This window comes from Coregonus lavaretus, assembly GCF_964263955.1.
Source record: "Coregonus lavaretus genome assembly, chromosome: 29".
Lineage (NCBI taxonomy): Eukaryota > Metazoa > Chordata > Actinopteri > Salmoniformes > Salmonidae > Coregonus > Coregonus lavaretus.
The window spans coordinates 12128718-12153734 of NC_140016.1; the positions used below are offsets into that span (position 1 = coordinate 12128718).

At 42.6% G+C, this 25017-nt stretch overlaps 2 protein-coding genes across 2 annotated transcripts; one reads left to right on the forward strand and one right to left on the reverse strand.

The window, feature by feature from the left end:
- Positions 1-1758: 1758 nt before the first annotated feature.
- Positions 1759-8099, reverse strand: LOC311104774 (E3 ubiquitin-protein transferase MAEA). Its single transcript, XM_084146682.1, has 9 exons — positions 8018-8099; positions 5371-5553; positions 4866-5069; positions 4554-4676; positions 4293-4369; positions 4073-4181; positions 3828-3961; positions 3362-3557; positions 1759-3262 (listed from the first exon to the last, which is right to left on the reverse strand). The coding sequence occupies exons 1-9, from the start codon at positions 8090-8092 to the stop codon at positions 3167-3169; spliced, it is 1197 nt and encodes a 398-aa protein (XP_084002808.1). The 5' UTR covers positions 8093-8099; the 3' UTR covers positions 1759-3166.
- A 5810-nt stretch (positions 8100-13909) lies between these two features.
- On the forward strand, positions 13910-24378 carry LOC311104786 (C-terminal-binding protein 1). Its single transcript, XM_084146701.1, has 9 exons — positions 13910-14240; positions 16842-16996; positions 18633-18777; positions 19020-19226; positions 21399-21613; positions 21795-21925; positions 22486-22613; positions 22766-22880; positions 23231-24378. The coding sequence occupies exons 1-9, from the start codon at positions 14201-14203 to the stop codon at positions 23415-23417; spliced, it is 1323 nt and encodes a 440-aa protein (XP_084002827.1). The 5' UTR covers positions 13910-14200; the 3' UTR covers positions 23418-24378.
- The last annotated feature ends 639 nt before the right edge of the window (positions 24379-25017 follow it).

Consider the following 25017-nt stretch of genomic DNA (forward strand, 5'->3'; position numbering starts at 1 on the left):
AGGCTCTGATCAGACCCTACACCCAAACGAGGGCACTACGTTCATCCACCTCTGGCCTGCTAGTCCCCTACCTCTACGGAAGCACAGTTCCCGCTCAGCCCACTCAACGCTATTCGCTGGTCTGGCACCCCAATGGTGGAACAAGCTCCCCCACGACAGCGGAGTCACTGACCACCTTCCGGAGACACTTGAAACCCTACCTCTTTAAGGAATACCTGGAATAGTATAACAGTAATCCTTATACCCCCCCCCCATAAAAAAAGGGTGGTTGTCCCCCTGGCTATCCTAAATTGAATGCACGAATTTGTAAGTCGCTCTTACATTGTGGTGGCAGCTGCAGAGGAGTACTTGGGTGTACGAGATTTGACTTCAGAAGTTACAGGGTGTTTTGAGTGGTGGTGTCCGGTCCTGCCTGGTGTAGGACCATAACGGGTTGATATTAGTGGAATAGGGTGGTGGATTTTTTATTAGGGTACATTTCTTCCTCATTTTGTGTCACAAAGTATAATTGATTTATACACCAGTCCAGTTGGTGGCGGTAAAATGCAACATATTGGATGCCAAACGCCATAAAATCTCATTGAAGAAAAGAAGCAGGACACACCCAAATACAGTACAGTATGAACACACGATAGAACAATGAGACAGATATTTGACCGGATGTATAAATGTGAAGCATCCGCTTAGCGGTTCCACTCACTACCAAATGTGGTAGTAAGTTTTGTAGACTTTACCCTTTGCAAAAGTTTAGGAGTGCAAAGGCGAATTGAGTTATTGCAGACGCGCCCTTTACGAGGAGGCGTTCCCTAACGGAAATATGCAGATGCCTGCTAGAATGCGCCAATAGGATCGCTAGCTCGTGCTTGGCTCTGCCCACCTCCTTGCTTGTTCAGCCCACTATGAGTCGTTTGTTCCCATTAGAAACCATTGGTTTAGTTATAAAAAATATTTGGTATGAAGGCAGGCAGAAACTGATTCTCCACTAGAAATCCCCGATCAAACTTGTAGGCGATGTGAAACTCATGCGTAGTAACACGTAATCGGGTCTAACGGTCGTCTCGCGCCGAACTGCGCATGTGCAAACCGTCAACTCAAAAGTTTGTCACTTTCACGTGGTTGGAGTAATACAATGTTCAACTACTTACGACAATGTCTCGAATCTAGGTTTTGCCTTTAGATTAAGAGAAAATTGACAATTAAGGAAGAATTTTCCACTTCTCTCATTGATTTCTGAAACCCCAAACTCTGGCTTGGTCTGTTTCGCAACCGTTCCCGGATGTCTCGCGATGTTGCGCCTCCGTGTTTAGAAACTCTGTAACACGTTTTGGAACGTTCAGATAGATGTTATGTAGAACAAACATGCCTCTGACATAGACAAGAAATCAGGTACTCTAATTATGGCATTTCTATCTGCGACGTTCGAGAACGTTTTGCCAACTGAACGTGGCCCTGTTTCAGGAAGTGTTCATGTTCAAACCTTAGTCTATTACTGTCAATGGTTCAACCCGTTGACGTTTTAAGTTTCCATGTGGTTCCTTAAACATATGCTAATGTCAACCCAATTGTCATAAACAACCATTCTTTAATAGTAGGAATATTAATACTACAAGGAAAATCAATGTCAGTGTTCCATTCTCAGACTACAGATATGCCATGGACCAATCCGCGTATTCATCACTCACTATCATATTCAGTCTGATAACGCAGCACACCAACGTTTATGGAGATGTGTTGGGTGGAGAGAAAGAAAGACAGGAACCAATTGTAGTTATCTTTTATCAGCAATCGGTCATGAACAATCAATCTATCCTACCAATATAAACATGCATGCTCAGTTTCTAAACGGTCTCTCGACAATAACAATACTAAACAGTTCAGAAGCAACCAGCCAAGATGAAGAAAAAGTGGGATAGATGGTAGGTACTGAATCATATGGTAAGATTACCCGTGGTAATCTCAAGGAACAACTTGGACCAACTGTAGCCCCTTGTGAAATCTGCAGCAATTTGTGTTAGTCATACAAAATGTCTTAAAATCAGCACTAGATCATAAAAAATGAAGAGCAAAAAAATATCATAATTATCCTCTTTAATTACAATGCACAATGTTAATCGTTGAAAAACATGAAATTAAAAGATAGAATAATTGAGTATTTTGAATTGACTATATCAGAGTTGTATAACTAAATCAATATAAAAAGTAGTGATGAATTAACCCATCCATTTGTTGGTGGGGAAAAGATTATGCATCTCCAATCTTCACACACAAACTATGAAGACCACTGGTTAATACAAAACACTGGAAAAAGGTAAGTCTTTTGTAAACTCTACTATATTAGATCATTTGTCAATGTCTTCTTCAGGTGGTGAGAAGACCTGGCATGTTCCCTTGCAAGACACAAATCCACTATGATACACAAAAGTGTATAGAGTATACTGTAGGTCTGTGTGCAAGGTTGCCATGACATACCCCAAGCAACAACAGTGTGCTTGTTCATGTCTGATCAGTGGAAGGTCTATGGAGTTCATAAAATGTTTCTCATTAACATTTTGAGAGACCTGAATCTGTACACAAATGATCAATTCTCTAGTATTTACAAGATCGAGTGTATGGTCCCAGATCTGCAATCACAGATTTCACAGGGGGGGACAAACACAACATGACCAATTTCAAAGAATTTCTATTTATTGCCCTCCCCCCAACATGGCTACATAGAAATGATGTAAATTGTGCGCATCATGAAATTAGTGCCATTATGTAGCAAATACCTATGTGGTCAGCCTGTAAGTCTGAAGTAAGTCTGGTTTAACTAAGGTAAAAGGCAGAAACTCCTGTTATGTTATTGGAGCAATACAGAGTTATAACGCACCACACTACCGGTTGGACTCTAGGTTAAAATAAAAGTCAAAACATCAACACTTTAAAAACAAAAGTCTTAATTAATTAGTCCAGTTTCACAAATCTGCCCAAGGTGATTTGGGACTATTCTCCATAGTGGGAGGCAGGTTTGGCAGGTCGAGGACGAGAGGTCGGTAGGTGGGCTGTGGGGTGATTTCGGCTCAGTCACATGGTGGAGCATTGCCATTGGGGCTAGAGGTTCTGCTGGGGGATCCACTGCACTCAGACTGGACCAGCTGGTCATAGTAGAGCAGGTGTATCCATCACATCACATGATGTACACCTTCTCAGCTTGGGAGAAGCTGAAGACTTCTTTGGTTCTGGGGCAGATCACCTTGTCATCTTGACGAATGGATAGAAGAGACTGGAGAAAGGAAGGACAAATGATTAAAATGAATAATGAATTTAAACAATGATTATTACTCCATTGCAAAGATAAAATGTGTGAGATGTAGAGACTCACATTGTATCCGTACACATAGCCGTTGGGCAGCATCATGGGTGGGTTGTTCTCATTCATCACCTCCCCAGAGATTTTGCACACCAGACGGGAGTTGGCACAGTGTGCCATGGGCAGGGGCTGGGCCAGTTTGTTCAGGGACTTGCTGCACACAGGGCAGTCAGGGTTTTTAGAGGTGCCATCCTCCTTATAGCACTGACTAGGAGCAGAAAGGTTAAGGGCTAAAATTGTATCTTTCACTTTACATTCCAGTACTTAACAGCTGGAGGTCTTTGGCAGAACACATTGAGCCTTGAATTTTATGTATGTCTGATGTGCAGTTTTGGATACGTAATTACAGAGAGACCTGGCCATCGCAACCAAAAGGAGACAATGTGCATCACCAAAACAAGCAGATGACAAGAGCACTACATGTTACTGGCTGAAAAAGCTAAACTAAGGACCACAGAGCAGTGACCAGAAAAGATACGGAGTTTTGATAGCAGACAGACCAGCCTGGAGGGTGATGGTAAACACAGAGTTGTTGCCCAGCTGATGTAATCTGTAGTTGTCGTATCTGAACTGTTGGATCAGCATTTTCCAGCGGGCAGGGTCCAGGAGATCCTGTGAGGGTTGATGGACAAAGAGATAATCAGACTGATCACAGGCCTGCAGTATTCCAACATACACAACGGCATATGCACACTACAGGCTAGGGCATTACTACGGTATTACCTTATAAGGGGAGATATGGGTGTCTGAGGGGAACGCCAGCATGCCCATCACCTGCCGCACCTCGTCCAGCTGACCCCCCTCTGCTTGACTGAAGTGCTTCCGTGCATGTCTGTGAAAAACATGGATCATGATTGTTCTCATTTTAACTATAAATGTGTCTCAACGTTAACCTGAATATTTTATTACAGGATGTGCAATGTCAGCAGAAACGGTTTCCTACCTGACGGCGTCCATGCGCTTGTTCTGTCGGATGAGCTCGATAAACTCCTGGATTCGCAGACTAAACTCTAAGCAGCTCTGGAAGGGGAAGCATCAATGAGTTAATATGTAAATATAATGTACAAGACATCATGTATGAAAATTTATGCACTCACTAACTGTAAGTCGCTCTGGATAAGAGCGTCTGCTAAATGACTAAAATGTAAAAAAATAAATGTAAATCATGATCTACTAACAGACATGGCATAATCTCCTGCCTCACCTTCATCTTGCGGAGGCGTGACTTGTTGTCATGACACCAGGCCAAACAGGTGGCGGTTTCCTGTCGCTCCAGTGACTCCTCCACCTCTTTCGCTGTGAGGAACATCTCAATGTTGACCAGGTCCTGAAGGACAGGGAGAAAGCGGGGTCATATTAAATAGAGACACCACACAGCAAATGTAGTTCTCTAAACAATTACAATGCTAGGAGCCATTGGAGATACTACCAAAGACTCTTGCTGTAAAGAATAAGGAACTATATATAGTATCCATGCATATAAGATGACATATTGACGGATAGAAGTGGGACGCACCTCGATGCCACTTTGCCGTGCCAGTTTGACCGCTGTGTTGTAATAGCCACACCGCAGCAAGTGTTCTACCATCATGCGGTCCATTCGTTTCTTCTTCCAGACGTTGACGCCCGCTGGCTGGTCGCTGCTGTGTTCCTTCAGGTGTTCAATCCTCCGCTTACACAGCTTAGCGCTCTCATCCTCCGCCTGGATGGACTCAGCAGCCTATCCAACATTCACATGTTCTATACTTACTGCATACAGTACTGGATCTCTGCTCTGCTGGGTCCTCTTTATTTTATTTGACTGCTTCGATTAATTTATGTTGATAAATCATTGTTTTTTTTAAATCCCTCAATAAACATGTACAAGATTTGACAAGTGCTTAAGAAATTTGCAAATGTGAAGTTGGCTGAAATATTGGTAGCTAAGCTATCTGGGGTTGAACGAGGAACACTAAATAAAAAAAACTCTGCACAGCAACATTCCAATGCTAACTGTTCAGAGCGCAACTGTCTGAACCTACCTTCCTCTTCAGGGCACTGAGCTTCTCCACCACCCCATCCAGAAGGGACACCACAGAGTCCACCACTGGGAAACTGCTGAGGGTCTTCTCCAGCTCTGCCACCACCATGGTTACGTGACTCGTCTCCCGGTCAATGTTCTTCTGTGCAGCTCTGAAGCGCTTGTTCAGAGTTTCATATGGTACCTGTACATATGATCAATGCAAAAGCTACGTGATGTGGTTTCTGTAGTCCATTCTGACCATTTAGGGTTCATTATTTGGCTGAAGTTTCCAATTATTTGATCTATACCTTGCTGAGATAACCTCCAATTGTGTACAAAACATTATGAACACCTGCTTTTTCCATGACAGACTGACCAGATGAAAGCTACACTATATATACACAGCAGTATGTGGACACCCCTTCAAATTAGTGGATTCGGCCATTTCAGCCACACCCGTTACTGACAGGTGTATAAAGTCGAGCACACAGCCATGCAATCTTCATAGACAATCATTGGCAATAGAAAGGCTCAGTGACTTTCAACGTAGCAGAGTCATAGGATGCCACCTTTCCAACAAGTCAGTTCGTCAAATTTCTGCCCTGCTAGAGCTGCCCCAGTCAACTGTAAGTGCTGTTATAAATGGGTTTCCATGGCCGAGCAGCCGAACACAAGCCTAAGATCACCATGCGCAATGCCAAGAAACGGCTGGAGTGGTGTAACGCTCGCCGCCAATGGACTCTGGAGCAGTGGAAACGCATTCTCTGGAGTGATGAATCACGCTTCACCATCTGGTAGTCCGAAGGACGAATCTGAGTTTGGTGGATGTCAGGAGAAAGCTACCTGCCCCAATGCATAGTGCCAACTGTAAAGTTCGGTGGAGGAGGAATAATGGTCTGGGGCTGTTTTTCATGGTTTGGGCTAGGCCCCTTAGTTCCAATGAAGGGAAATGTTAACGCTACAGCATACAATGACAAACTAGACGATTCTGTGCTTCCAACTTTGTGGAAACAGTTTTGGGGAAGGCCCTTTCCTGTTTCAGCATGACAATGCCCCCATGCACAAAGCGAGGTCCATACAGAAATGGTTTGTCAAGATCGGTGTTGAAGAACTTGACTGGCCTGCACAGACCCTTGACCTCAACTCCATCGAATACCTTTGGAATTAATTGGTACGCCGATAGCGAGCCAGGCCTAATCACCCAACATCAGTGAGCGATCTCACTAATGCTTTGTGGCTGAATGGAAGCAAGTCCCCACAGCAATGTTCCAACATCTAGTGGAAAGCCTTCCCAGAAGAGTGGAGGCTGTTATAGCAGAAAAGGGGGGACCAACTTTGATAGCAAGAGTCACATTTCACTTTACATCTGGTAAGTAGAGTTCCTAGAGATTATACATATGCCTTTGTTGACAGGAAACCTTTTTTGGTGTAGCGGGCTATATTTTGGTTGGGTTATTTTCCGTTGCCACCCACCAGAATGATTCACAACTCAGGGAGTCCAACCAATAGACTCCCGATAGTGTGTCCTAAAGCTACTAAGGCCTCAGCTCTGATAATATCAATCATGTCTTATTATGCGAATTAACGTAACAACCACTCAAATGGCTTAGAACTACTCTTACAATCCTAATTTAATTAAATGAATATTCAGATAAAATGGCGACTAAGAAAGCAAACATACGGTCGTCTAGCAGCAGCCACAGAACAATAAGTGTCGCAGTGTGATATGGCTGCAGACTGGACCTTCTCAGCCATATTGTAATGTCGAGGTAGTACTTTGATGTCATTGCGCTGGTTAGCGAGCTTCTAAAAATTTGTATAGCTATAGTTAGTCACTGACCACGTAAATACCATAATTATACAGTTGTAAACGATCAACTGACTAGAATTCATGTCGCTTTGGATTTGCGACTAACTTAGTTAGCTTGCATGCTAGCTACATCTGAATATTTTTGGTGACGCTGTACTTCACAGCTGGAGAGGAACCATCCTTGTCATGGCATGTTGATTTCATAGGTACGCAATACTAGCTAACGGCTAGCTATGTTGAATTTGGAAACAAAACGTGGATAGCTAACGTTCAGTTAATTAAATTGATTTAAGGTAGACATGTTAGCTTTCAAATCTGCGTCAGTGACAGAGGAAACGTGTTCACACACGAGCTGGCCATCCAATTCCAAGTAACGTTAACGTTATTGCGTGCAGCTTGATGAATTGCTGACTTCACACGCCACGGAATATGGTCGGACAGAGAACCAGCTAAAGCTAGCTAGCCTATCCGACAGGTATCAGCTGATTAAGCTGGCTGGCTGGCTAGCTAGCAAGTTAGCATAAGATACGTGGCAGAATTGTATATTTTTAGATAACCACGTTTGTAAAACACCAATCTTCTCAATAATTGACAATCAACTACTGGATTGGGATGTTGTATCTGACCACCACATCATCATCATGCATCATCAAGTCTGTTCATAGCCTCAATCTGACATTTGCCCCGTTGTTTTGAACCAACTTGCCCCTGCCTGACGTCGTTAGCTAGCTAGTTAGATTGCTAGCTAATGGCCAGCCAAATGATCGGAATTAGTGCCTAGTTTGACAAATCTGAAGCTCATGCCTGCATCACGATCGGTTAGTCTTGATTTTCTTTAAAGTAAGCCATTTCAAACCTTCAAAGTGGGATACTCTTGAACCTTCAGAGCCATGGAGAGTTGGGCAGCTGTCTCTTGCACCGCCATCTTCATTTGTGAATTTCTAGGATTTTACTTGCAGTGCAAAAAAATACGTATGCTCACTACAGCCATCTAGTGTGCTGGTGTCGTCAGTAATAATATTTTTTGGGGGGGATAGTGTGTAGGGAAATGTCTGATAAAGGGTGAAACTATCCCAAAAAAGTGTTGCATGAAATTGGGCCCAAGCAAGATTATTTTAAATTTATTTTTGAATACGTGGTTGTACATGCGGCAGGGGTCTTAAGGACAGCTGAGAGGTCAGAGAGAGGTGAGAGAGCTAGCTGTTGGTGGTGTACATGAATGACACTGTTGACAAAACATAGGACTAGAAGGCACAATCTGTAAGATATCTTGATGTTCAATAGTCATTTCAAAATGTCTTTAAAGTTGCTCCAGATGTAATAATTTTGTCATATCTCTTTATTGAATAATGGGCTTTACATGTCATGAACTGAAGCTCAAATGTTATTTGTCACATTCTTTAAACAGCAGGTGTAGACTAACAGTGAAATGCTTACATACGGGTCCTTTAATGATAAAGATTTTATTTTTTATTTTTAATAGTGACACGATAAATAAATACATAGTGAATAACGAATAACAATAAAATTTAAAAATAACATGGCATACAGGGAGTACCAGTACTGAGTCGAAGTGGTACGAGGTAATTAAGATAACTACAGTGAGGGAAAAAAGTATTTGATCCCCTGCTGATTTTGTACGTTTGCCCACTGACAAATAAATGATCAGTCTATAATTTTAATGGTAGGTTTATTTGAACAGTGAGAGACAGAATAACAAAAAAAAAAATCCAGAAAAACCCATGTCAAAAATGTTATAAATTGATTTGGAAATAAGTATTTGACCCCCTCTCAATCAGAAAGATTTCTGGCTCCTAGGTGTCTTTTATACAGGTAACGAGCTGAGATTAGGAGCACATTCTTAAAGGGAGTGCTCCTAATCTCATATTGTTACCTGTATAAAAGACACCTGTCCACAGAAGCAATCAAATCAATCAGATTCCAAATTCTCCACCATGGCCAAGACCAAAGAGCTCTCCAAGGATGTCAGGGACAAGATTGTAGACCTACACAAGGCTGGAATGGGCTACAAGACCATCGCCAAGCAGCTTGGTGAGAAGATGATAAATAAATTTATAACATTTTTGACATGCGTTTTTCTGGATTTTTTGGTTGTTATTCTGTCTCTCACTGTTCAAATAAACCTAACATTAAAATTATAGACTAATCATGTCTTTGTCAGTGAGCAAACGTACAAAATCAGCAAGGGATCAAATACTTTTTTCCCTCACTGTATGTACGTATAGGTAGGGGTAAAGTGAATAGGCAACAGGATAGATAATAGACAGTAGCATCAGCCTGGGTGTGTGTGTGTGTGTGTGTGTGTGTGGCGTCATTATGCATTTGTGTGCATGTGATGTGTGTGTATGTGTTGGGATGTCAGTGCATTCGAAAAGTATTCAGACCCCTTGACTTTTTTCCACATTTTGTTACGTTAAAGCCTTATCCTAAAATGGATTAAATAAAACATTTCCCTCATCAGTCTACACACAATACCCCATGATGACAAAGTGAAAACAGGTTTTTAGTAATGTTTGATAATTTATAAAAAAAGAAAAAACAGAAATACCTTATTTACATAAGTATTCAGACTCTTTGCTATGAGACTCGAAATTGAGCTCATGTGCATCCTGTTTCCATTGATCATCCTTGAGTTTCTACAACTTGATTGGAGTCCACCTGTGGTAAATTCAATTGATTGGACATGATTTGGAAAGGCTCACACCTGTCTATATAAGGTCCCACAGTTGAGTGCATGTCAGAGCAAAACCAAGCCATGAGGTCACAGGAATTGTCCGTAGACCGCCAAGACAGGATTGTGTCGAGCCACAGATCTGGGGAAGGGTACCAAAACATTTCTGCAGCATTGAAGGTCCCCAAGAACACATTGGCCTCCATCGTTCTTAAATAGAAGAAATGTGGAACCACCAAGACTCTTCCTAGAGCTGGCCGCCTGGCCAAACTGAGCAATCGGGGGAGAAGGGCCTTGGTCAGGGAGGTGACCAAGAACCCAATGGTCACTCTGACAGAGGTCCAGAGTTACTCTGTGGAGATGGGAGAACCTTCCAGATGTACAACCATCTCTGCAGCCCTCCACCAATCAGGCCTTTATGGTAGAGTGGCCAGATGAAAGCCACTCCTCAGTGAAAGGCACATGACAGCCTGCTTGGAGTTTGCCAAAAGGCACCTAAAGGACTCTCAGACCATGAGAAACAAGATTCTCTGGTCTGATGAAACCAAGATTGAACTCTTTGCCCTGAATGCCAAGCGTCACGTCTGAAGGAAACCTGGCACCATCCCTACGGTGAAGCATGGTGGTGGCAGCATCATGCTGTTGGGATGTTTTTCAGTGGCAGGGACTAGTCCGGATGGAGGGAAAGATGAACGGGGCAAAGTACAGAGAGGTCCTTGATGAAATCCTGCTCCAGAGCGCTCAGGACCTCAGACTGGGGCGAGGATTCACCTTCCAACAGGACAACGACCCTAAGCACACAGCCAAGACAACGCAGGCGTGGCTTTGGGACAAGTCTCTGAATGTCCTTGAGTGGCCCAGCCAGAGCCCGGATTTGAACCTGATCGAACATCTCTGGAGAGACCTGAAAATAGCTGTGCAGCGACTGTCCCCATCCAACCTGACAGCGCTTGAGAGGATCTGCAGAGAAGAATGGGAGAAACTCCCCAGATACAGGTGTGCCAAGCTTGTAGCGTCATACCCAAGAAGACTCGAGGCTGTAATCACTGCCAAAAGGTGCTTCAACAAAGTACTGAGTAAAGGGTCTGAACTTTCAAAAAACCTGTTTTTTCTTTGTCATTATGGGGTATTGTGTGTAGATTGATGAGGGAAAAAAACAATTTAATCCATTTTAGAATAAGGCTGTAACGTAACAAAATGTGGAAAAAGTCAAGGTGTCTGAATACTTTCCGAATGCACTGTAATTATGTGTGGGTAGAGTCCAGTGTATGTGCATAGAGTCAGTGCAATAAAGGTAGTTTAAAAAAGGGTCAATGCAGGTAGTCCAGAGTGTCCATTTGATTAGCTATTTAGCAGTCTTGTTTAACAGTCTTATGGCTTGGGGGTAGAAGCTGTTCAGGGTCCTGTTGGTTCCAGACTTGGTGCACTGGTACCGCTTGCCGTGCGGTAGCAGAGAAAACAGTCTATGGCTTGGGTGGCTGGAGTTTTTGACAATTTTGCCAAGCTGTCCTTCTCAGAACCTATTGTCAATGATCACAATCCACTCAGACTTTTAATGAGTTTGTTTGCACTATGCCATTATTTCTCAATGATACAATCACATGACAATGGCAACGGATGCTGATGATCAGAAATTATCTATTTTTCAGAGCAAAAAAGAAGACCAAATCTACCTGAACATGTAAGTATACGTAATTGGTTTCAATGGCAAATCTCCTACAAAGATACACATTACTTTAAGCAGTGCACTGTCAATGTCTGAAGATAAAATAATTAACAGTACACCACCTCCTAATGTAGATTATCTATATTTTGAATGTGCATAAAACATCATGAAGAATTCCTTTCGGCAAAAGGTTCTATTGTCTGATCTAACGTGCCACTAGAAAAATATTTCCCCATACACATCTCCTTTTTCTCTTCCCCCTCCCCCCCTCTCCGCTGCATGCTCACATTTATTTTCCTGTATGAGCAAGTGAACCCTCCCCCAAGCCTGTCTAGTTGAGTAATGAGCCATATTGTGATTGGCTACTATCCAGAGGCAGCCAACCTTGATTGGCTGTCACATACCTCCTATGATTGGCCAATGCTCTGCCGCATGTTTTACCAAGCACAAGCACAGTCTGGATTTGAGACACAGAAGAGGGTGATGCAAGGTTTGTGATCGTTCCCCCCCCCCCCCCCCAATGTTGTGGTTCCTTTGTGCCGTGTGTGGTTGTCCAGGTCACTAGGTCAGGATACAGGGCAGTGTTGTGTTCACTCAGCGAGGGGGAGTATGCTGATTGGCACTGAGAGGTGGGAAGTATGGAGACGAGAAGTCCAATCAGTTGTAAATACTGTAGTATGGTTTTTGTGTGTTTATATGTGGTCTAATACTTTGAACTGTATTGTGATGCCATTCCCAGTCCGCTTTACTGAGAGATAATGTGTGTGTATGGGAGATTTTTGTGTGTTATTACTAGGAGTCAGTAGTGCATTTTACAGTGATACGCCTGTGCTTTTTCAAGAACAAGGAGCAAGGAATTTTGAAGCAATAAACACTGAGTCCAGCACCACAGGGTTCTGATTTTCCACACCTTTAAATTCTCTTAATCGAAAAGATAGGTCTGTTGGAACCCCTGTTGGAACCCCCCCCCCCCCCCCCCCCCCCCTCAATTCAATTCAAAGGGCTTTATTCTCTCGCACTCGCTCTCTCTCAGAAAATTATAACCAATCCAATTATACATAAGGCTGGTTCCATAAATATAACCAGCATCTGCTATTTACAGTAGACGGCATTAAGACTTGCTGTCAGTCATCAAACTAAATGTGGCCAGTGCTTTGTTTGGCCTGTGTATTTCTCTGGTCGTTGGTGGAATCCGATGTGAAGGAGCAGAACCATTAGCTACGCTGCAGTGAGTGCTGGAGAGATGGCTGCAGTCTGTGCTCAGACCATTGGCTCAGACAGTGTAATCTTCCTCTCATCTCCTTCTCTCTTTGCCCTTCACATCCGCTTCTCTCCCCGCTACTGCATGTCTTCTTTCATGTACTGTTCTGCGATATAACAGTGGATGCCATATTCTCGTTCAATATATTTGTGTTTGTGTTTGCGTTTCCTCTGTGGCGGTTCCAGCACCATTATTTTTAACCTCTGTTGTCAGTTGAAGATTATTATTTCAACTAATTACCTACAGGCTATATGTGTCATCTATCCCTATGATACACATATGTAGCCTGGATGGGACACATGTTAGAGTACATGCTGTGCTAGATCTCCCAGGCCCTTAGGTCCTCTATGCTGGAATTAAGTCACAAAACAAAAGTCTCCCACTTGAGTTATTGTGGAGTCTTTTCCACTCAAGCACAAGTGGAGATCTGTTTACATTCCAGCATTCACTTGTAAGAAGTTGTGCAGAAAAAAAGGTGAATAGCAACATAAGAACTATCACTGGCCAGGGTGTGAACCACCATAGACAGCATTGGGAAACAGTATTTGTTTGATAATAGAATGTGCTATCAAATTAACCTTGTGTTGTATTTCCAAAAATCCAAAAGGATTTCCCCCAGTATTTTACCAAAAAGACTCACTGGAGCTGTCATATAAATAAGAGTTACTGACCATATCAGGAACATGAATTACAATGACACCTTAGGTACATAATGTACTGTACACATAGTAGAGTCATTAACAGTGAATCAAGATATCTATGCTTTTAATCATATTTACTGAGAAACCATATGGTAACTTATTTCAAAGACCTATTCACAATCGGTCATTAAAGATGTGTAGGTTTTATAATGCTTGTTTTAATAAATCCTAAAGACACAAGTCAATGAATATATTATTATGTTATTACACACAACTTTGTGTTGATATGCAGCATATGTACATCAGCAACGTTATCATGTATCACATTTTAATTTACATGGTTTATTTTAGGGCGATTGTTTTTCTTCTGTTGGCTAAAGCCTATCTTCTCTACTGGATCTATCTTCTGTTATTGCGTAACACTTTACATTTAGCCTTCTTTCAGAAAACAAAAGATACATTTTGTGTGGCCTTAGCTCCACCCCATTCCTTTTCTCGTTTTCTTTCAGCCACCTCACTCTCGCGGCCGCTTGCTCGCTCGCTCTATCTCGATCTCCCACTCCCATAAATGCAGTGACACTTGCATTCTGTGTGCACGCGTGTGTGACAGACAGCGATAGTCGAAATAGGAAGTTAGGGCGCATAAGGAGAATAAAAAAAGGGGGAGTTTATGTATGCTTGTCACTGAGGGGAAAAGGAAGAAGAAAATTCAAGTAGCCGCCATATGCTGTGGATTTATGATGTCTTGCTGAAGTGAATGTCCTTTTTTGGGGAAAAAGATGGGAAGCTCGCATTTGCTGAACAAAGGATTGCCTTTAGGTAAACATTTACCTTTCATTTTGTGCATGGGACCAAATGTTAACTGTGATTGCGCTGTGTGGTGTGGACACATATCTGTGTGTTCAGTGTACTGTACAGTATTCTGCCTTCCCCTCCCCCCTCTTCCTTCTCCCCTCCCCTCTCTTTCTCTCTCCATTATCTTTCATCTCTCCCATTTAGACACTTACCATACCGTAATAACTTGCTTTCTGCTCCGAATGTGTTTCTGTTCAGCTGTTTTGGACATGGTCAGAGGAGATGTGTGTGTGTGTGTGAGGGGTTAGAGCCTTTCTGTGTTGATCCATGGAATGATTAGCCTCTAGCCTCCTGTGGAGATGAAGGACACAAATACTATTTCCCTCAAAAAATGTGAGGCAAGGACCACACAGCAGGTTTTTCCCGTTCATTGTGCAGTGGGGAACGGTGTTTCCAGTTCCGGTCTTGACTTGCTTCCTAATTTTCCTTTCAGGGGAGAAGGAAACTTTCATTCTAGAACGGTCTACTAGGGGAATACTTCAGGTTCAGGAAGTACAGAAAGCAGCTTTGTAGGTGCTTAGTACTGATGCTGCTATTGTGAATACTTCCATGTTTTCATACTGGTGTCTGTTACTTAGAATTTTTTTATTATTGGATTCACAACAGCAGCATATTCTCTACAGTGGGGGTATTGTTTGATCTTCATGATTGATCTTTGTATGATTATTCATGTCTGGGCTCGTAGGGGTCTTCAGTTCTGTGATCAATGGATCGTGTCTTATCATTATTAAAATGGACACATGCCAATTCACCCCTGGGGTGCTCAAATTTGCAGAATTACCCACATACAAAACCCCCATATCATTATGGCCATGGAATGTCATGGATATTGGTGATAAAACATGCATTGTTTGTAATTCTTTTTGCATTTCTGTCATCTTTGATGAACACATGACTGAAACATGTATTGTAGACAAACCAGACGTGGCTTAGTGATCTGTGTACATGAGAGAGTGCTTGTGTGATTGTGTTAAGCCTGTGTGTGTGTGTGTGTGTATCGGTGTATGTGTCTCGGTGAGAATGCATGTGTCCGCCCGCATGTGTGTGTGTGCTGGTAGTGGATGAGGGAGGGAGCTAGAGGAGAGTGTCTATACTCCCCTGGCTCATCTGGGAGGGAGATCTCCTGTGGGAACAACAGTGGGTAGAGACCATCACGCCATGTTTGTGCCAGATTGGCTATGATCATAAATCACACAGCTTGAGCTGCTCACAGGTGCACCATTTTCCCCTTTCCTTATGGTGGTTACAGTTACAATGCTACCTTTCATATGAATGAAAATATAGGTTTTATTGTGCTGTATTGAAATAGAATGGGCTGATTCCTGGCATGCTCACTGTAAAAAAAAAAAAAGGCAAATAAATAAAATAGAGCTATGTTTGAAGCATTTTACATTTGCATATTAGAGGACAGGTCTGATATCCTTGTAGAACACAACTGGGACTTTCTGAGGTGCTGACCTTATTTTCAGGAAGTAGCTTTGACTGTATGAGCATAGATGAGGGTTCACTGTAGCAGACGGAGGGGGGACAACCCTTAGGCCACGAGAGACACTGTAGAATATTGGACCCAAGGGTCGTTCCTACTGATTCTCACAAGGTCATATCCTCCACTGGAATGAAAGATATTTCCTTCCAGTTAGAAAGACCTCTGTAAATGTGTCAGTAAAATGTGGTAAAGTGATGATAGGGATCTTTTTCCATTTGGACTATTTCTCCCCGTTGATGTGTTCACATGAATCCCTTATTAGAGTAGGATGAATGCCATGCAGAACTGATGCTCATATTTTGACTAATTCCAGTGTTAATCCAGAAGACTGAATTGTGTAGTAGAGTACACTACATCCCATCGTTACTGTTATCTTCCAAACAAGTGGATGTACAGTTAAAACACAGATTATTTGGGACAATGAGTAGCATCAGTGTAGAAAATGTGACATATTCTAACAATTTGATGCACAGAGGATTTCCTGTTGCATTATTCTGTGAGTGAACTGTAGTGCAATTGACCCACACAGTTGCTCTTTAAAAATAAATTGGTTTCTCACTGTAGTGGTTTAGTCATTTATAGTTAATGCGAGCATGGCAGTTGGTTAAATGTCATTTATAGTTTAGTTACCACTCTCACCGTAATTTGAATGGCTAATTTGATGAATTGCACCATCGGGGTATATTTCTCATTTAGTGACTCATTTTCTATGAAAGGCTAGAGTCTGCTCCTGGCGACTTGTCAAAAACGTGCATGAAGATGACCTATACAATTTTTTATGGCTTTCCAGTCATGGACGCAATATTGCCTTATTAGAAACTGCAAATCATTCTGAAACCCAAATAAAGTATGAGACTCCTTTTTGGATTTAGTTTACTCGTATGGGGATCATTAACATACCAGCTGCCAATTAGATTTGTGGGGGTTTTAGGTGGAAAATAGTAAGCATGATCATAAACATATCACAACCCATACTGTAGACATACCTCTTTCCAGACTTACTGTCTGTGAGCGGTCCTTAACAGTAGAATATGATGTCAAATACAGAATGTTTACCCATCCTCTCTCTCTGTCTGCAGGCATCCGGCCACCAATCATGAATGGGCCCATGCACCCGCGGCCCCTGGTGGCCCTGCTGGACGGGCGTGACTGCACCATAGAGATGCCCATCCTGAAAGACGTGGCCACTGTGGCCTTCTGTGATGCCCAGTCCACCCAGGAGATCCATGAGAAGGTGCTGCCATGCCTCTACATGTTATGTCCTGCTCAGCTTCATTTACATGCTACCTATTTCAAGTTAATTAGACTTAAAAAAGACTCCCTGGCCTAAAAATAGTATTTGTTGAATATATTATATGCAAGACCATGTGCTGTTAAACAAGCTTGTTCAAACACTGTAATCAACAATGTCCTAAAAACGATGACACAAACAACTAATTTACAATGACAGAAATAAGCCTGACAAGTATACATATTTAAGTTAAAATAAATAGTTGAATCTCCCTAATTAGCAAAACAATACAATAGACTTTTATATTTTTATTTATTTTGCCTTTTAACCCTTGGTAGGCAGTCATTGTAAATAAGAATGTATTCTTAATTGACTTGCCTAGTTAAATAAAAGGTAAAAAAATAAATTATATATATATATAATAATAATATGCCATTTAGCAGACGCTTTTATCCAAAGCGACTTACAGTCATGTGTGCATACATTTTTACGTATGGGTGGTCCCGGGGATCGAACCCACTACCCTGGCGTTACAAGCGCCATGCTCTACCAATTGAGCTATATATAATAAGACCACCCAGTGCAACAAAGCAAAATTAAATATCAGAGGAAAATTGGCCATCCATACTTTCTGTAGTGCTGATTCCCAGTGTTGGTTTCTGGCGTGTTTTCTCCTGTTCTGGTTCTGAATGTATGGCAGGCTGAATCTTTGAGCTCTCCCTGGCCCTGTAGAAACAGATGGCACCCACACTCTCTCCTCATTGAGCTCTCCCTGGCCCTGTAGAAACAGATGGCACCCACACTCTCTCCTCATTGAGCTCTCCCTGGCCCTGTAGAAACAGATGGCACCCACACTCTCTCCTCATTGAGCTCTCCCTGGCCCTGTAGAAACATATGGCACCCACACTCTCTCCTCATTGAGCTCTCCCTGGCCCTGTAGAAACAGATGGCACCCACACTATCTCCTCATTGAGCTCTCCCTGGCCCTGTAGAAACAGATGGCACCCACACTCTCTCCTCATTGAGCTCTCCCTGGCCCTACAGAAACAGCTGGCACCCACACTCTCTCCTCATTGAGCTCTCCCTGGCCCTGTAGAAACAGATGGCACCCACACTCTCTCCTCATTGAGCTCTCCCTGGCCCTGTAGAAACAGATGGCACCCACACTCTCTCCTCATTGAGCTCTCCCTGGCCCTGTAGAAACAGATGGCACCCACACTCTCTCCTCATTGAGCTCTCCCTGGCCCTGTAGAAACAGATGGCACCCACACTCTCTCCTCATTGAGCTCTCCCTGGCCCTGCAGAAACAGATGGCACCCACACTCTCTCCTCATTCCCTTTCACAGGCCCATAACCACCCAGCTCCTTGCCTAATTAAAACATCCCCTTTCAGTTTAATTGAGCTACACGGTGGCTTTACACAGCACATAAAGGGAGAGGTGACAGAGCGTATGGTACTAGCTCCAGTTGAACCTACTATAAGAACCCATGTCGGGGCCTATGGAGCAACCACACCGCTATGGTTAATGAATTGCTTTGCATTCAGATGACACATTAGTTTGAAGTGGTCTATTTCTCTTATTGAAGGGTGCTGTATAACTGTCCTCTGGTGTACTGAACCTGAGTGTTGTGTTGGCAGGTACTGAACGAGGCTGTAGGAGCTCTGGTGTACCACACCATCACACTAATGAGGGAGGACCTGGACAAATTCAAGGCACTGCGGATCATCGTCCGCATAGGCAGCGGCTTCGACAACATCGATATCAAGTCGGCTGGAGATTTAGGTGAGATCCTGCAGTGCTCTTTCTCAACTTGATACGGATGTCCACTCAAAGACTTACCGGCTTTGAACTGATCACTAGGTCAAATCTTGTATTATTGTCTGCATGTTATAATATTCCATTTAAAATAAAGTGCAATTGCTCAGATCTCCATAATAATAATAAAAACGTTTTGAAACAGTATATAGGTCTATACCCACCTTACATTAGGAGGAACTGTTTACATTAGTCCTGTCGTCCAATAGGGATAGCAGTGTGTAACATGCCAGCAGCATCGGTAGAGGAGACAGCGGACTCCACACTGTGTCACATCCTGAACCTGTACAGACGGACCACGTGGCTCCACCAGGCGCTGCGCGAGGGCACCAGGGTCCAGAGTGTGGAGCAGATCAGGGAGGTGGCGTCCGGGGCAGCGCGGATCCGTGGGGAGACACTTGGCATCATCGGCCTCGGTTAGTGCGAGATATTACAGTACAGTGTTGTATTACAGATGGAGGATCTTCATCTGATCCCCCTATTGCAGGATAACTTTCCTGCCATGCAGGACATTTAAAACTTGCAGTGTATTTGAGGTTTAAAAAGGCTTCAGAAGTTTGTAATTTTCACTTTGACATTTCAGACTTGATTTTCCCTTACGAAAAATGTATCAACCTCTTCAAAAATGTCCATTAATTATAATCCACATAATAATTCACATTTCCTTTTGTTGAAGGATTCTTTTCCTGTTGTAGTGAACTGGCTCAAATTAAGATCCTACGTCTGTACATTGTATTACACTGCTCAACTGGCTGTTAGCTGAAGATAAGATTGTCGGTATAATGAATAGGAAATCGGTTGTTCAAATATGGGCTTGTTCAGTAGAGTTCGATGGCTTTTATGTATGCCATTTTGAGCTGTGATGTGTTACAAAACAGGCATAGTAAATGCTGTAAGGAATTCACCTTTATTGGATCTCTTTGCTGTAACTATTTACAGTTGAAGTCGGAAGTTTAAAACTCATTTTTCAACCACTCCACACATTTCTTGTCCTAACCGACTTGCCAAAACTATAGTTTGTTAACATCTACTTTGTGCATGACACAAGTAATTTTTCCAACAATTGTTTACAGACTGATAATTTAACTTAATTCACTGTATCACAATCACATACACTAAGTTGACTGTGCCTTTAAACAGCTTGGAAAATTCCAGAAAATGATGTCATGGCTTTAGAAGCTTCTCATAGGCTAATTGACATCATTTGAGTCAATTGGAGGTGTACCTGTGGATGTATTTCAAGGCCTACCTTCAAACTCAGTGCCTCTTTGCTTGACATCATGGGAAAATCAAAAGAAATCAGCCAAGACCTTAGAAAAAAATTTGTAAACCTCCACAAGTCTGGTTCATCCTTGGGAGCAATTTCCAAACGCCTGAAGGTACCACGTTCATCTGTACAAACAATAGTACGCAAGTATAAACACCATGGGACCATGCAGCCGTCATACCGCTCAGGAAGGAGATGCGTTCTGTCTCCTAGAGATTAACGTACTTTGGTGCGAAAAGTGCAAATCAATCCCAGAACAACAGCAAAGGACCTTGTGAAGATGCTGGAGGAAACAGGTACAAAAGTATCTATATCCACAGTAAAACGAGTCCTATATCGACATAACCTGAAAGGCTGCTCAGCAAGGAAGAAGCCACTGCTCCAAAACCGCCATAAAAAAGCCAGACTATGGCTTGCAACTGCACATGGGGACTAAAAATGATAGGAGTTTTTGGAGAAATATCCTCTGGTCTGATGAAACAAAAATAGAACTGTTTGGCCATAATGACCATTGTTATGTTTGGAGGAAAAAGGGGGACTTGCAAGCCGAAAAACACCATCCCAACCGTGAAGCACAGGGGTGGCAGCATCATGCTGTGGGGGTGCTTTGCTGCATGAGGGACTGGTGCACTTCACAAAATAGATGGAATCATGAGGAAAGAAAATTATGTGGATATATTGAAGCAACATCTCAAGACATCAGTCAGGAAGTTAAAGCTTGGTCGCAAATGCGTCTTCCAAATGGACAATGACCCCAAGCATACTTCCAAAGTTGTGGCAAAATGGCTTTAAGGACAACAAAGTCAAGGTATTGGAGTGGCCATCACAAAGCCCTGACCTCAATCCTATTGATAATTTGAGGGCAGAACTGATAAAGCATTTTCGAGCAAGGAGGCCTACAAATCTGACTCAGTTACACCAGCTCTGTCAGGAGGAATGGGCCAAAATTCACCCAATTTATTGTGGGAAGCTTGTGGAAGGCTACCCGACACGTTTGACCCAAGTTAAACAATTTAAAGGCAATGCTACCAAATACTAATTGAGTGTATGTAAACTTCTGACCCACTGGGAATGTGATGAAATTAATAAAAAGCTGAAATAAATAATTCTCTCTACTATTATTCTGACATGTCACATTCTTAAAATAAAGTGGTGATCCTAACTGACCTAAGAAAGGGAATTTTTACTAGGATTAAATGTCAGGAATTGTGAAAAACTGAGTTTAAATGTATTTGGCTAAGGTGTATGTAAACTTCCGACTTCAACTGTACTTGTCTGTGAATTACTCAAATGTCCATGTTGTGTTGTTGTCTGTCCTCAGGTCGTGTTGGTCAGGCTGTAGCACTGAGAGCCAAAGCCTTTGGGTTTAATGTGATATTCTACGATCCGTACCTGTCTGATGGGGTGGAGCGAGCCCTGGGGCTGCAGCGCGTCAACACCCTCCAGGACCTGCTCTTCCACAGCGACTGTGTCACCCTCCACTGCAGCCTCAATGAGCACAACCACCACCTCATCAACGACTTTACCATCAAACAGGTCGGGGCCGTGACACGCACATGCACGTACACAGACAGAAATATATTGACACTCACGCACAGAAGCCAACTGGATCCATGTCACTGCACTGGGGGATTTAAATCTACTAAGAAGACCAATGTAGCATGTCCTTTACAGTTGTGTCCTGCACTGTCTACATATTTTATATGGTGTGTTGTAGATGCGCCAGGGTGCGTTCCTGGTTAACACGGCCCGAGGGGGGCTGGTGGATGAGAAGGCCCTGGCACAGGCCCTGAAAGAGGGGAGGATCCGAGGGGCGGCCCTGGACGTCCACGAGACAGAGCCCTTTGGGTGAGCTAACTTAAAATTATTCTACTCTCTTCATTCCACTGATATTTATATGTCACTGTGTTGAAATGATGCTAACAATAAGTTCCCATGTTAGAGTTGAAGGATGGGACTAATAACAAATAACAACAAATAATAACAAAGATAGCTAATAATGTAAGCATACTGTGTCCATAATAAGTATATCGGTTGTATGTTGGGAGCTTTTGGGAAAGAGCACAGTTAGAAAGATATGGCATATAGAAGCAAACCGGATGGACATCATGAAAATGATCGGAGAGGTTGAGAGTAGAAGAAGTTCAGGAGCATAAATATATATAATTATTGTAAAATTAACTATGTCCATAAGGTGTAGATAGTAAGTATAGACCGGAAGTAGAGGCCTGGGCATTGTTGTTCACTAATTTACTCCAAGTAGGGAAAGGATGGCGGGGTTGAAAAGTAATAAAGGGGAGTATATATATAAAAAACATGGGGGATTGGAAGTGATGCAGACAATTACATTGATAGAAGATGCAATATTAAGCTGATCCCCCCCCCCCCCCATGTTTCTTCTGTCTCAGTTTCAACCAGGGCCCTCTGAAAGACGCTCCAAACCTCATCTGTACTCCCCACGCTGCCTGGTACAGTGAACAGGCTTCTATTGAGATGAGAGAGGAGGCAGCCAGGGAGATCCGACGAGCCATTTCAGGTAACACCGTTACACTAATCATGGGTATTCTCGGGTGGATTATTGTGTCAGGCTCCCATGCTTCCCTCTCACTAATAAACAACAGCAAAGCCACAATAACAACTCCCCAATAAGAATGTTGTGCTTCATCAATGACTGTTTCCTGCTTCCAGGTCGTATACCAGACAGCCTGAAGAACTGTGTGAATAAAGAGTTCCTGAACCAGACTAGTCACTGGGCCAGTATGACCCCTGCTGTCAGTCACCCTGAGGTCAATGGGGCCTACAGGTAATACCCCTACTGTTGATACAGAATAATAATAATAAAATAAAATAATTGGTCATTTAGCAGACGCTCTTATCCAGAGCGACTTACAGGAGCAATTAGGGTTAAGTGCCTTGCTCAAGGGCACATCAACAGATTTTTCACCTAGTCGGCTCGGGGATTAGAACCAGCGACCTTTCGGTTACTGGCACAACGCTCTTAACCACTAAGCTACCTGCCGCCCGAATAACACGTAGACTCAGGCACTGTATGCTACAGAGCTTTTTTAACTTTGCCACAGGCCAAAATAAAATGTTGGGTGTTATTTGTGGATGCTGGTAACTCATTTTCTGGTCTTCTTCTCATTCTCCCAGATACCCTCCTGGTGTTGTGAGTTTGGCCCCTGGGGGGCTCCCTCCACCTGTAGAGGGGATTGTTCCTAGTGCCGTGCCCATCACACACAGCCTGTCCAGCGCCGCCCATCCCCCTCACGCCCCCTCGCCGGGCCAGCCAGGCAAAGCAGAGTTGGACAGAGAGCAGCACCCCAACGACCAGTTGTAGCCCCGCCCCACAGAGCTCTCTGTCCAACCATAGAACTCTCCTGGTCGTCATCACCCCAAAGAGGAATGGAACTGAAGTGTCATGGGTTGTAAACAGCTGCCATGAAACAGACAGACTCACAGATGTCCATTACAGTTCATCTGGTCCAACCATAGTGGAGTCGTCGTATTTTTGAAACTTATTTTTTTGTGTAGAATTTTTTTGAATAATATTGTGGATTCGAAAAGAGACAAATATCCTTTAAAGCCAATCCTACTGTTTAGACTGTAGTTTGTCCAAGTAACGTGGACGAATATCTGTTTCTGTGTCCTATGGGTTCCTTGTTAAAGCAGAAGTAGTTGATTATAACATGAATGTAACCTGTTTGTGTACAGTTTTTAGAAATACAACCATTATTTGTAGTGCAGTCTAAAAGAAAAACAAGGGTGAAAACTAACCAACTGATTTTTATTTTTTCCCCAACAAGCCCCAAAAGAGGCAGCTTTTGCACACGTTCTCAGGAAATGGAGTTTCCCTAGTTCTTTTCCTTCTATACCACATAGTGCTTTGTTTTTCTACCTGCCTGCCTCTTTGGTCTATATTAGCAAAAATACTTTAAAGTTGCATTTGTCCTTTCAGTTTAAGGGGCATGTTGTTCTGTAGTCTTCAGCCTCTGTATAACTGTTCAAACTGTGCATTTTGGGAGAGAAGACCCCCCTGTCTTGTGCATACCTGACGTACTGCTTGCCTGTGTCAGTGTGACTTGATTGTAACGTGTCTGAGAAGAGAAGCAGCTCCCAGCCATACATTGCCTCTCTTCTGGTGAAGTAGTAGGTTAGCAATATACAGTATACATACTATATATTATAAATATCATTATTTTTGGTTAACCAATATCCAAAAAGAGATGTTTGTGACTGTATGCATTTGTATGAATTATTTTAAAAAATAAATAAAAGTCCCTGTTGAAAGGTTAAATGTTATGTCTTTGTCCGTTGGCATTCTGTCCAAGTTCTGATATGATTAGTCTTGTGTGCCAGGCTTCTAGGCTCTCCTATACAGTGCGATTAATTACTAAAATGAGATATGACAGGCTTTTCAAATAGGAGGAAGATGGATGCATTACCAACTGCCTCCACTTGATGGCACAATATATGCAAGGCTCAAGGCTATTGTGACTGTCTGAATTTCCATGTGATTATTCTTTTGATTTTCAATAAACATATTTCATCTCAAGGATACAGGAATAAAACCTTATTCATATTGCTTTGAAAGGCATGTTGCATGAAAACCTCTGATCTTGATTAATTCCATTTGTATGTACTATGTATTATACCTGGAATAGTATAACAGTAATCCTTCTACCCCACCCCCCCAGGTTGTCCCACTGGCTATGCACCAATTTGTAAGTCGCTCTGGATAAGAGTGTCTGCTAAATGACTTAAATGTAAATGTATGTGTTGGAACGTAGAAACCTATGCACTGAATAATACTGAACAAAAATATAAAAACGCAACAATTTCAAAGACTTTAGAGTTACAGTTCATATTAGGAAATCAGTCAATTTAAATAAATAAATTAGGCTCTAATCTATTGATATGCATCTGTTGGTCACAGATAC

What these genes read in the sequence shown, in the direction of transcription:
- LOC311104786 (XM_084146701.1), top strand. Translation starts at nt 14,201, where the DNA reads ATGGGAAGCTCGCATTTGCTGAACAAAGGATTGCCTTTAG. An exon ending in ACGACTTTACCATCAAACAG is followed by an intron (nt 21,614 to 21,794) that starts GTCGGGGCCGTG and finishes GGTGTGTTGTAG; the next exon opens with ATGCGCCAGGGTGCGTTCCT. An exon ending in CACGAGACAGAGCCCTTTGG is followed by an intron (nt 21,926 to 22,485) that starts GTGAGCTAACTT and finishes CTTCTGTCTCAG; the next exon opens with TTTCAACCAGGGCCCTCTGA.
- LOC311104774 (XM_084146682.1), bottom strand. Translation starts at nt 8,092, where the DNA reads ATGAAGATGGCGGTGCAAGAGACAGCTGCCCAACTCTCCATGGCTCTG. An exon ending in CACGCCTCCGCAAGATGAAG is followed by an intron (nt 4,370 to 4,553) that starts GTGAGGCAGGAG and finishes TTCCCCTTCCAG; the next exon opens with AGCTGCTTAGAGTTTAGTCT. An exon ending in CTGTCTGCTATCAAAACTCC is followed by an intron (nt 3,558 to 3,827) that starts GTATCTTTTCTG and finishes TTCTGCTCCTAG; the next exon opens with TCAGTGCTATAAGGAGGATG.